At 42.1% G+C, this 13,239-nt stretch overlaps 1 protein-coding gene across 8 annotated transcripts in view; it reads left to right on the top strand.

Moving 5' to 3' along the window:
• HECW1 (HECT, C2 and WW domain containing E3 ubiquitin protein ligase 1) overlaps positions 1-11,142 on the top strand; it is a 464,866-nt gene extending 453,724 nt beyond the window's left edge. For 6 of the 8 annotated variants that reach the window (XM_030796709.1, XM_012496682.2, XM_030796708.1 and 3 more), the window contains one exon: positions 6,869-7,987. In XM_030796709.1, the coding sequence (XP_030652569.1) occupies positions 6,869-6,980 (112 nt within the window). In that variant the 3' untranslated portion in view covers positions 6,981-7,987. Of the gene's footprint in view, positions 1-6,868 lie in introns of all 8 variants that reach the window. The other 2 variants (XM_003268823.3, XM_012496683.2) reach the window with 1 other exon arrangement.
• The last annotated feature ends 2,097 nt before the right edge of the window (positions 11,143-13,239 follow it).

Raw genomic sequence — 13,239 nt, 5'->3', positions numbered from 1 at the left:
TTGCACTGAAACTATATTATTCTTAGGGAGATTTTGATGACTGATGGTATTTGAGCTGTAATATCTTGATCCATGTGTCAGTCGTGGGATGCTGTCATAGCCCAACTTAATTTAAAGATGAATGTCTGACACAGGAGAGGGCAGAGGCAAGGACATTAATATAAACATGTTGGAACCTGGAAGTAATCTCTCGAGCGTCGTATCTGTACTTCTGCAGCGTGTCACTTGATACTTCATAGGATCATTATATATTTGTGGTATGTCGGATTTTTCCTACCAAGTTTTAGAACATGTGGGGATGAGACTACATATATCTCTGGGTCTCTATGGTGACTTCTATTTAGAAAGCACATCTATTGTGGGATAAATGTGGAAAAGGAGACACTGGGGCTCCAGGCAATTTTACAGAAGAAATTCCCTGCACTGTGAGTTTTAATCCCAGCACTTCCTGAATCCTTTCTATGCCACTCTGGGTAGTGCATTCCTGATCAGGAAGCACTGAAGAGACAGTTGTGCATAGGCACTATAGTGAGAAACGCTGTTGCAACAGACAGAAGAAAAGATTGACCCCTATTATCTTTTGCTAATAGGATACGTTCTAATTATAAAGAAGCTTTGCATTTAACTCAGCTCTATTTCTACATGGCCACCCAAATACCTTTGCTAAATCCTTATTGCAGAAGGATTTACTGGACTATAGCTTTCACCTAGCTTTCCCAGATTTTCCCCGAGGACAATTCACCTGGTGTCAGTCAGCATTCGTGGGCATGCCCAGCTGGTTAACCACAGCTGAACACCCTGATGTAGGCTTCAGCCCTGGCTGCACCCACTCAGTTCAGCAGACCCTCAGCTCCAAGGGTCTGTCTTGTTTGCATGGCTCTACCAATAGCTAAACGTAGTGAATGTAAGTCTGGCAAGAAAAGAAGACTAAAAAGGCAGAATTTCCATTTGTTAAGTTGAATGATAGATTTCAAGAATATAGTTATTTGGAAACATCTTGCTTTTATTTTAGAGAATGCAGCTTGAGTCATCACTGATGATAGCATGCAGCTTGAGGAGGGGCTGAGCTACAACCACACACCTGCCCGTGGGAACCTGCAATCTAGGGATAACATGGCCTGATAGTAACTAATTACAGCGCAAGGTAGAATCAGAGGAGCACAGGGGGTAAGAGCAGCGTGCTGCGCGAGTGAAACAGAGCCTCCCAATCGAGTTGCCTAGAGAACATGCCACAAAGAAACTGGCATTTAGGGGAGGATTGGGAGGCGAGGAATAGGGAGAAGGGGACTTCCAGGCTGAAGCAATAACACGAGCAAGGGCTGAGAGCAGGGAATGGCAGCACGTGTTCAGGAAGGTGCGGCCAGCCAGTGCAGAGGGTAAGATGCCTGGAGCAACATCACAGGGGATGCAGTTGAGAAAGAGTTTGGTGAGCCACAAACAAAAGACCCTGCTGGCTGAGCGCAGTGGCTCACGCCTGTAATCCTAGCACTGTGGTAGGCTAAGGCAGGCGGATCGCTTGCGCCCAAGAATTCAAGACCAACCTGTGCAACATGACAAGACCTCATCTCTACAAAAAATTTAAAAAATTAGCTGGGCATGGTGGCATGCACCGGTAGTCCCAGCTACTTGGGAAGCTGAGGCAGGAGGATCACTTGAGCCCAGGAGGCGGGGGCTGCAGTGAGCTGTGATTGCACCACCACACTCCAGCCTGGGCAACAGAGTGAGACCTTGTCTCAAATTACATTAAAAAAAAAAAAAGAAAGAAAGAAAAAAGACAAGACCGTGCTGAGGAGTCTCTATTCTTTAGGAAATGAGAGTCATTGCTTCTGTTATCTGGGGTCACAGATTGAATGTAATTTCTGTATTTGCTTTGGAAGCTTTGAAATATACATTAATATTATTAACCCACACAAAGAGCTTCTAAGGCAGACATTGGGCTTATGAACAGGTTCTTCATATCTGGACCAAGGCACCCCTAAGAGGGCTGCTGTACCACAAGCCCCCAAGATGGTTTCTTGGGGAAGCAAGGACCTCTTCTTGGGACAAGAAGCAAATGCCTCTAAGAGGACACTGAAAATAACCCCCTGAATAGTGACCCCTGTCCAATCTCCTTTGGACAATGTCTGAAGATCCAAGAACCTAAAAAAATGTCATCTATGTGTGGATAGAAGGAAAGAACCCCTGACTTCCAGAAACTGTCTTTCGGGAAGACCTGGCGTGGCTATGGCAGGTGGCAGGAAGCCCTGAGCAGGCAGGAAGCAAAGCAGACCCAGGGTGGCATGGGCTTCCCAGGTACTGTGAGCCACAGTGCATGTGGCTTGCACTCTGGGAGAGGCGGCCTTCAGCTCTTTCCTCAGGTCTTTCCTCTGCAGAAAGGAAAGGCAGCTGGCTTCCCAGATGAGAGCGCCAGACACCGCCACAGCAAAACCCGGTCATAGCCCAGGCTACATAAAACCTTTGTGTCAATCCAAGTCCCTGCCTGCTAAAAGATGTGTGAGGGCCAGGAGAAAGGACTTCGAGGGTAGGGGCTTCTGGGTTATAATTTCATAGTTGAAGTAGATGAGAGGCAAGACTGTCACTGGAGTTGAGATCAAGGAACTAGGGGCTTGGGTGTTCACCCTGTCAGCCATGTGGACTTAGTTGCCACACAGTCTGGTAGGAGGACTTGAAGTATAAAAGAAGACTTAAGCAAAGTGCCAGATAATAATCATAATAAGTTAGAAGTTCAGAGGGTCAGAAGGAACCAAAGATCTATCTGGATCACTGATTTTCAAGCTTCTTAAACCATAGTCCACAGAAAGAAATGCCTTTTATATCACAACTCAGGACATGCATATGTACTCATTTGCACGTATGTGTGTGTATATCTGAAACTCAAGTTCCTCAAAACAGCACTTTACCCTTATTATCTGCAATAAAATCTATTTTCTGCTCTATCCTATTTCATTAAAATGAAATGCCAGCCAAAACCTATGGTTTTAAAAATAAATTATCTAAATGACATGAAATTCAAAGAAATGGAAACTGACCAAAGACTGCAAAAGTCATGACATGGAATTGACAGCAGGGAGTGTGAAGAATGTCTGTCCACGTCACAGCATGTGGTGCAGTGAGCAATTTCCACCCATGAGGACTGGAGACGGGACACTAGGACCCGGAGGCGGCATCTGGAAAGAGCTTAAGGAGGTGGCAAAGTTTCTTTACTTTGAACAAGAGCTCAAAGGAGGACAGAGGAAAGGCTTGGAAGGAAAGAGAAGCGCACAAGCTAGGTCAGAGTCGAAGTAGCACTGGGCAGTGTGGAGATAGAATAAAGGAGAGGGGAGAATCTTTGGGTTTACCTTTGGGGCAGGGACCAGGGATATCAAAGCTATGAGTCATGGGCAATTAACTGGCCTAAAAGTTGCAAATGAAGTTCTAATATGAACATGTTTCACTGCAGATGTAAACTAAGCCCAGGCCCAGGGTGGAGTTGGAGGCCCAGTTAAGTTAGTAGTTGGTTTACTCTGTAGCAATGGTTCTCAAGGTGGGACTGGGGAAGGCGACTTTGCCCCTCTTCCCCCACAGGAGGCAGTTGACAATGTCTGGAGACATTTTTGGTTGAGGGGAAGGGTTGCTGCTGGTGTCTATTGAGTAGAAGCCAAGGATGCTGCTAAACATCTCACAATGCACAAAACAGCTCCCACAACAAAGAGTTATCAAGTTTGAAAAGTGAATCATGCCAAGCTGAGAAATGCTGCTCTCTAGTACCTAAGGCCAGAAGAGAACTTACAAAGGAGGCCTGAGGGTGCCATCAGGGAGCTCAGCAGAGAAAATGGCAGCCATTGAGAAACCAAAGAGAAGCCAAGGAGGGAGATGTTCCAGAGGAAGAGCTGTCAAATGCTTTTAAAGAGCTGGAGCAGGTGGGAGTAGAGTATGGGCTTCTGGATTTAGGGATCAAGAGATTATTGACAAACTTGAAAAAGGGTATATTTAGAAGGGAAGAGAGCAAGGCCTATCTGAAGAGAACAAGGCTGTAGTTAGGCAGTGGAAGAAGATTGGCATGAAGGGAAGACACAACTTACATAACCGGCTGAACAACTGATAGCAAAGAGGAGTGACCGCTGCCTCTTTTGTGTGTTTCTAGTTGACCTTAAGGTAGTCTCTAGTAGAGAGGAGCAAGACTTTCTTTGGCCCTGTGTTGGTTAACATTTCAATCGATAACTTGGAAAAAATAGAGGAGACAGGGAGATCAACTGTGTACATGACACAGTTAGAAGGATAAACAATACAAGGATTGGCACAACCCAATCCAAAATTATCTGAAAATGCTGGAACCCTAGCTTGACACCAATGGCGTGGAATTTGACACAACTTAAAGACCTGTGCGGATCTCCAAAACATCCGTCGCACCAAGTGTGAGAAGAGAGTGAGTCACCTGCCAGTAGGTCATGTGCAAACCCCAGAGACTTCAGTTGCCACAAGTATGACATGGTTCCCCAAATCATTATCACAATCATGGTTGCATTATTAAGAGAATCTTATGTTTAAATGATGATTCACAGGTTACAAAACGCATTTACGTGTGTTCTAGCATTAATCCTCCCCATAACCCTCTGAGGTGCACACAGCATATATTATTATCCCCACTTTACAAGTGAGAAAACTGAGGCTCAGGAAGATTAATCGACTTTTCCAGGGTCATAAAGCTGGTAAGTGGCTAGACTGGGGTCAGCATAGAGGTCTTCCAAGCCCTGGTTCATTGCTGTCGACTGCCCCACACCACCGGGCAATGCTTGGTTTGGTGCACAGGAATGAGGTAAGCAGGCACTCGGTGCTGTCAGAACCACACCTGGAGGGTGGCGAACTCTTAGGAATGCTGAATTGGATCATGATTTGATTGTATTCATTCATTCTAGATGACAAACTATGGGAGTTCACCAAGGCTCTAAATAAATGCAATAAAAGCAACTAGTAAGGAAACCATGGGTGTTCAGACCAGGTGCTATTCACCAATGCTTTCTGTTTACTCCCAGAAATGATATTTTACAAAATTAATTTGGTTCCCACTAATTTGTAAAGATGATTTTTTTCTGTAATATTTCCACTCATGAATGCCAGTTAAAATGACCAGAGGAAGAAAACTATGAAGAAGATGCCTGCTCCTATCTCGCCCCTGGCTAATTCAGCTAGTTCCAAAAGCATGCTTGGGATTTTTCGCCCCACTTCGCCTGTTTAGCCATAGCCCAATGTATGTTCTAGTTTCATTGCAATCTTTTTAACATAGAGAGAAATCACTGTAACCATCCTACTCAATTTACTGAGTTCCCTTTCACTCAAATATTTACATCTAGGTAAAGTATTTCAATTATTTTCTTTTAAAGTAAAGGAAGCCCTGTTTGAATCTTAGATAATAATTTAAGAATTCTGCCAATCTGTATTCGTATGTTTCTTCCCAGTTATGTCTTTAAGGCCTAAGACCAGACACTCTACTGCCCTGTGCCTGCCTTTGGAGCTTGAGCCGGGAAGGGGACAGGGAGGAGGGAGGTAGGGGTTAGGGATAGTCCCCCAAGGACTGCCAGGAGGAGGAATGGGTGCTGGGCAGATGAAAACACCAGCATCCTCCCTAGATTCTCCATGGGCAGGAAACCCCACCTTCCCTCTTTCCTCTTCCCATCTTCCTCATTCCCAAAATAATGTCCCCCCATAACCTGAGTGCTGCATCAGCCTGGGCAGTGATCTGATACTCTGATTTATATACTTTAAAACAAAGGTGTAAATAATACACAAGTCCCCTAGGGATCTTGTAATGAAAAGAAGAGTTTAATATCCCAAATAAAACTCTAATGAAGAGTTTAGTTTTGTTTGTTTCTTTGTATGTTTGTTTTGTGATTTGATTTGATTTGATTTGATTTGGTTTGATTTTAGAGTGCCCTTTTCTGTGCTGGTGGGTGTCTGAAAACACCATTTCAACACACCACTCTTAGGGAGGAAAAGGCAGGAAATGAACTTTCACCTGCACCCATCCACCTTTCTCCCTACTATGGTAAAGGCCTCGTCATCAGCCAAAGTTTCTGTAAAAACAAAGAACTTCTGGCAGGGAGCAGCTGGTCAGGTGATTCAAGGCTCTACAGCAGGGAATCTATGTGTGTTGGGCTTCTTGTACCCAATGCTGGAGACCCACATGAGTCTTCCAGGTCCAGGTGTTAGCCTCTGGCGAGGAAGACATTCCTTGTCTAAGGCAGACACTGGCAGGAAGCACATGAAGCAAGCTAGAACCCAGGGGGCCAGGACACTCCAGGCATCCAGGGAGGACTGGCTCACAGGGGCAGCTTTTCTTGGAAATGCAGCACTTCGACTTTAGGTTCTGTGGGTTCTACTGGGGTAGAGGAGTCAGACTTGTCTCCAGAGCACACTTGACTTGAATGGAGAACTGGATCTCAGAATTCCAGGCCATCTCAGGTTCCTCTAAATAGATGCATGTGGTTCACAGAGGCTCAGAAATCAGAGCTGGGCAAGAAGACTTAGGAATATAATTCTTCAATACTAATTATATTTTTCTGCCTCCTTCATTGACCACATCAAAATTTGTAACTCAATTGCAAATCAGGCTGATACCATAGAGTTTATATTCAGTTTGCTAGTGTCATTCTAGTGTAGTTGGTTTGCTTGCAAATGCAAACAACCCATTTTTAGTTATTCCATTCCTTCCACTAGTCTATTCATTCTAGAGGAATGTGGCTCTTTAGTGTGCAGTGTTTTATGGTGGTCCTAAATCATGGTCCTGCTCACTTTTGATTCCCTTTTGAATCACAACTTCAGACAGTCACAGATCCAGAACCAGTTGTATCATTGAAACAAACACTCTCACCGATCTCTTCTCCCCATTCAGGGCACACACATGCTTCAACCGACTGGATCTTCCACCGTATCCCTCGTACTCCATGTTGTATGAAAAGCTGTTAACAGCAGTAGAGGAAACCAGCACCTTTGGACTTGAGTGAGGACATGGAACCTCGCCTGACATTTTCCTGGCCAGTGACATCACCCTTCCTGGGATGATCCCCTTTTCCCTTTCCCTTAATCAACTCTCCTTTGATTTTGGTATTCCATGATTTTTATTTTCAAACCAAATCAGGATTGACAAAAGCTGTGCATGAAGAACTGCCTTCTTCTAAGATCTAACCTTCAGGCTTCTCTCCTCTGTTTTCAATGAACTGCTAGCCTGTATGCAATATTAAAAAACAGCTGTCTCAAGGTCTGTGTATATCTCCACATACCTCCATTACTAACAATGAAATATGAATGAAAGTTAAGCTACACTTGACCAAATGGTAATAAATGTTTACTTCCATTTCTATCATTTAAGGGAAAATGTGAGCATTAAGCACTCCAAGCTTTTATATGCCCATGTCTTCTGAGCAGAGCCACCATTTTTTATAATTTCTAACAACCAACTCCAGAACTAGGAGCTGATCAACTCTTTGTTTTCCTCTCTATCTACTTTTCCCTGTGCATAATATCCATCCAAAGGACAACAGTGGCAAAGCTGAAATTTTTATACATTCAACTCATGATTCACATGTGGCATCAGTCCCATCAGCCGGAACTAGCATAGACATACGGTGCAAATATGACACTTCTAACGATTAACAACAGCAAGAAAACACCTGCTGCTGATGCGATGCAATGCATCCCAATGGTTGTGGGGATTGTGGGCTCAACTCAAGAGAAGTTTAGGAGGGGGAGCATCCCTAGTGAATGCTCACACCGCAAGAAGGAAAAACTTGTGCACATGTCCAAGAAAGAAAGCTTGATTGATGTAGCATGAAGGATAAGGCTTCAGCCCCCATTGTCTTGTGTAGAATGTGGCAATGCCAACTGGAGAAAGGGAAGAAGGACATATTACCTTGGTTTGAATCCCTGAGTTCTGTACTGTTCTGTTTTGTTTAGTCTAGCCACAGTTCTTCATAAAGGAAAAAAATGTGTAGATGATACCATGACTTTTGTTAAAGCCATGACTTTTGTTTGCTTGGCAGACAAACCCTTTTTTTTAAAACTTTGATATTGGTTTCTTTCACTTTTTCCCCCCCTTTTCCTTTCTTAATCATGGAGTTCAAGTTCCTTCACATTCGATTGTCCATCGGGACCACACTAGGAAGCCGCAGAGAGTGATGGTGCTTGTTAGGGATCAAGGGCAACGTAGTACTTCTTCACCCATAGAAATCCTCCTGGGGCAGAAACATTACACCCCAAAGGCACATTGATTTGTGTCAAAATAAATATCCAGTTTCTTTTAGCATTCAGTGAAAACATATCTCAGAAAACTTCATGTTGTCAGAAAAACAGTTGCAGGCTCCAAAGACAGCCTAACCTCTCAATTACATTTGAAATAAACCCAACCATAATGGTCATTTGCTATTTTTCTAATGTTGTTATCCATGTTGTCTGAAATAGGTCATAAAACGAAAGTGTTTTTCTTCACTGGGAAAAAGAAGAGCTCAAGAGACCCCACTACTTAAATGTCACATTATTATTTTCCATATTAAAACAAAGGAGAAATGTAAGACGAAGTGAATTTCATATGAAGCCATGCCTAATGGCTCATTATACCAGTTTGTGTCTGGACAGTGTGTTATTTGTGTTCCTACACTCTAAAGCATTCTGGCCAGGAGCGGTGGCTCATGCCTGTAATCCCAGCACTTTGGGAGGCCAAGGTGGGGAGATCACTTGAGGTCAGGAGTTCAAGACAAGCCTGGCCAACATGGTGAAACCCCATCTCTACTAAAAATACAAAAATTAGCCGAGTGTGATGGCACATGCCGGTAGTCCCAGCTACTTGGGAGGCTGAGGAAGGAGAATCACTTGAACCCGAGAAGCAGAGGTTGCAGTGAGCCAAGATTGTGCCACTGCACTCCAGCCTGGGTGACCGAGGGAGACTCCATCTCAAAAAAAATAAATAAAAATAAAAGCATTTTTTTAGGAGGAATTATCTACAATGCCCAGCACCCCTTGCAGTGATGTGTCCATTGTCAATCAAGGAGTATACATTATAGAAATTTAGGCTTTTATTGTCTAAAAAGAATATTTACTGAGACAGGATGGAATGTGTGAGTTATATGATATAGAATTTGAGGGATATGTAAAATTCAGTACACATTCAGCATCTGAAAAATAATGGATTCCAATGGAGCTATTATTTTATTTATGAAATCAGAGCATAAGGACTATGCAAATCATTGAACCATACCTTTATTCTAACCCTTGCAACAGCATCTCTAATATAGGGGCATCTTTTATCTTTAGAACTTGTGTTATACATATGTAAATACTCATTAATTCAAGCACTCTCTTTCTAGTACTTACATTATTTGTCAGGCATTGGAAAGGGAGAAAGCTGTTCACAAGATGGACCGGCTCCTGGAGAGCTTTACAATTTATATAAATAACTAATTAATCTATTAATTAGATTAATTAATATCTATTCTACCCATATACAAAAGGAATGCAGTATCTCAGAAATTATATATAGATAGGTAACTTTGGCATACATGATTTTTCAACTAACATTTCCTTATCCGCCAGCACTACTGATGTCACAGCTATAGATCTATCCCACAAAGCATAACAGAAACATTATTTCACAAAAGTGCAAAATTTCATGAAGAAATGCTGATGTCACAGTCACCTGAAAGAAGATGAAGCTTGTAATATTTTATTGCAACCTTGCATAGAATCCTTAAGGAAGAAAAACAAAGAGAAGAGGAACACAGGAACAAGTTATGGAAATTCATGTTTACCTTATTTATAAGGCTGATTTTTAAATTATATATAATTTTCCATTCAATACGTATATGAAATGAAATAGCTATAGAACTAAATTTCACTTAGGTGGAGGTGTAAACCACCTTAAATTATACAGTTCGGCAGAAAGACAGATCTATTTGTTACCACCTGTAATTTTTTTTTAAGCATGAGTTTTCTCCATGGAGGCAAATTGCCAAATTAATCACTTATAAATTTATAAGCCACAATCTCCCTAAAACAATTGATTTTAGTAAGAGTGTAACGACTTTAATCAGGGGACAAACAAGAACAATAAATAAGAGAAGATTTATGTTACAACTTTGAAAAATGCTTTTAAAATTCTATAAAGTGTTATAATAATTTCACAGATATCACAAATGTTTTATTCTACAGTGTGAAGATGATAATCCTAAAAATGGAAATTGACTCTGTGGGGTCAGGAGAAGTATTCTAAATCTACTGAACTCTTTGTAATTTCCTATGTATATAAATGAGTGGAGGTTGTGAAGATGCCGAGAGAGTGGTGAAAAAATTAAGAAAAAGAGACATATGATTTGGGGGAACAGGCGTTAAACATGCAAGATCTAAATTTTCTTTTAATACATGACCATATGTCCTTGAACAGTAAGTATATTTGTGTGGCAAGCCAATGGCTGAGTTTTCCAGGGTAGTTTTAATATTACATCCATCATATTTTCAGTCCATGTGTCAAACCATGTGTCCAAAATTTGGGTTCAGAAATTTCTCAGTTGCCACAAATATTTTCCCAGTCAAGATGAAACACTTTCAAATGAAAGTAGTTAGAACTTTACATAACAAATGTGGTGCTTTATTATTATTATTATTATTATTATTATGTACTTCAGTGTTCATTATTAAAACTACTGCAATACTATATCATAAAAATCTGGGATGGATGTTCCAGCCATCATAAGGTCCAAAAGAGAAAGTGTTATTTTCCTGTTAGTGACATGTAGTCCCTTTGTTCTAGTAGAAAAAAAGGTGCCTAGAGGTAGTATATAGAGTAAATATTGTTCCTTTAGCCTACTCCCTGCAGCTTCCAATTTATCCAAGGAAACGTCTACAACAATTTTGTTCAAAAGTCTGTTCTAGTCAATAGCAGGAGAAGTCCATGTTATTGGGCTGATTTTGCTTACATCAGCAAGAGAAATGTCACGTGATACTCAGGCCACGCTTTCTCTTCCATCACACCATCTTCAAGGAATGTCAATAAACTCACTTTGGTATGGCACTGTGTATGCTCCTTATTGCAAACGGAAGTCTAAGACAACACATAACAATCTGTATCCTGCCTTACGCTCTCGCTGGATGTAAGCAATAAAACAATACAGAAGGCTACCAGCTGCTATGATTTTTTTTAAGTCCCAAGAAAAAAATTATTTATCAAAAAAGCATAATATGTGCTCACAAATCCATGAATAAAGAGGAGAGCTTTTGTAACAAGTTCCTTGTGTACAGCTGTAAGAACCCTACACAAACCACACGGGCAGCGTTTTTTTTAGTGCCCTTTATGTAAACCAGTTGTGCACTGGTTTATATAAATTCCTAGCTATGGAGATGCTTCTATGAAAGCTTCAGGCTACTGCCTAACACCCAGTGTCATCCCAGGACAAAGATCACCACTAGGCAAACATATTGTGTCCTATGGCTCATATCACAAACTCCCAAGATGGAAACAGCATGATCTCCTTCCAAGCCTCTAAAAGACAAACCATGTGGCTCTTACTGGGTGGCTGGAAGCTGATTTATTCTTTAGAGAGAAAATATTCTATTATTAGAAAAAAGTGTGGGGAGGACTGGGAGAAGGAAAAACCTGACGGACTGATTTGGAGACAGAGAGTCATCTTGATATGGCATTTTTCTTTTATTATTATTATTATTATTATTATTATTATTATTATTATTATTTTGAGACAGAGCTTTGCTCTTGTTGGCCAGGCTGAAGTGCAATGGCACAATCTTGGCTCACTGCAACCTCCGCCTCCTGGGTTCAAGCAATTCTCCTGCCTCAGCCTCCTGAGTAGCTGGGATTACAGTCATGCGCCACCATGCTCGGCTAATTTTGTATTTTTAGTAGAGACAGGTTTTCTCCATGTTGGTCAGGCTAGTCTCGAACTCCTGGCCTCACCTTAGGTGATCCACCCACCTTAGCCTCCCAAAGTACTGGGATTACAGACATGAGCCACCATGCCTGGCCGATATTGCATTTTCCCTCACGTGCTGGGCTGACTTCAGATTTATTCTAACTGAAAATCACTTTTCTCCTAAGGCATAAAGAGAAAATCTGGACTAGATCATCATTTATAGTGAGGCATAGATTATAGTATTCTGCTTTAATCTTATTCTGAAATCAAGACTGGACTTCAGGTCTCCTGATTTCTTTTTTATTTTTATTTATTTATTTATTTTGAGACTGAGTTTCGCTGTTGTTGCCCAGGCCAGAGTGCAATGGCATGATCTCGGCTCACTGCAGCCTCCACCTCCCGGGTTCAAGCAATTCTCCTGCCTCAGTCTCCCAAGTATCTGGAATTACAGGTGTGCACCACCATGCCCAGCTAATTTTTGTATTTTTAGTAGAGATGGGGTTTCATCATGTTGGTCAGGCTGGTCTCAAACTCTTGGCCTCGAGTGATCCACCTGCCTTGGCCTCCCAAAGTGCTGGGATTACAAGTGTGAGACACCACACTCGGCCAGGTCTCCTGATTTCTATGGCCATACTTTTCCAATTAATGTGCTGACAGCTCATTAATTATATACTGTAAGGGGAAAAGTGACACACATAGCTTGTACTCCACACATGGTTTAGATGTGTTTATAGAGGATGGCTCTCTAACAGAATAAGTGAAGGGAGTTATGGAGGATCAGGCTAACCTTTATCAGTGCTGCAGGAATTACATATCACATTTATGGCTGGGAATAGGCTCAGATACTTTTGTCCAACAGGTTTACCTTGGAGATCTGAGAACAGACTAGTTGATATCAAGGCCACTGAGTTTTATCTTGAAGGCTACTGCCTTGTCACAAAATATCCTGTGGGGTCCCGGGCTCCTGGACCTGGCATAACCATTCAAAAATGTGCCAGGAGCATGAGGTATGCAGAAGAGATGGAACCTGAAAGAGTACAACTGGATGCCAGGAATCTACGGTTAGTGTGCAGTCACCAAAGAAGGATGTGGGCTGCTGGTTCCCACAGCCCCTCTGTGCGAGTTTGCTAGGGCTGCCAGAACAAAGAACCCCAAGTTGGGTGGCTTAAACAAGGCTAGCAGTTTCAGATGAAGGTGTTGGAGGCTGGTTCCTTCTGAGGGCTGTGAGAAAGCATCTATTCCACCCTGCTCTCCTAGTTTCCAGTGGTTTTCCTGCAGTATTTGGCACTCCTTGGTTTGTAGATCTCTGCCTTCATCTTTGTATGACTGTGTGCGTGTGTGTGTGTGTGTG

The sequence above is a fragment of the Nomascus leucogenys genome, chromosome 17 (genome assembly GCF_006542625.1).
Source record: "Nomascus leucogenys isolate Asia chromosome 17, Asia_NLE_v1, whole genome shotgun sequence".
In the NCBI taxonomy this organism is placed as follows: domain Eukaryota; kingdom Metazoa; phylum Chordata; class Mammalia; order Primates; family Hylobatidae; genus Nomascus; species Nomascus leucogenys.
The sequence above is the reverse complement of the archived record's forward strand: the minus strand, read 5'-3'. Positions and strand labels throughout refer to the sequence as shown.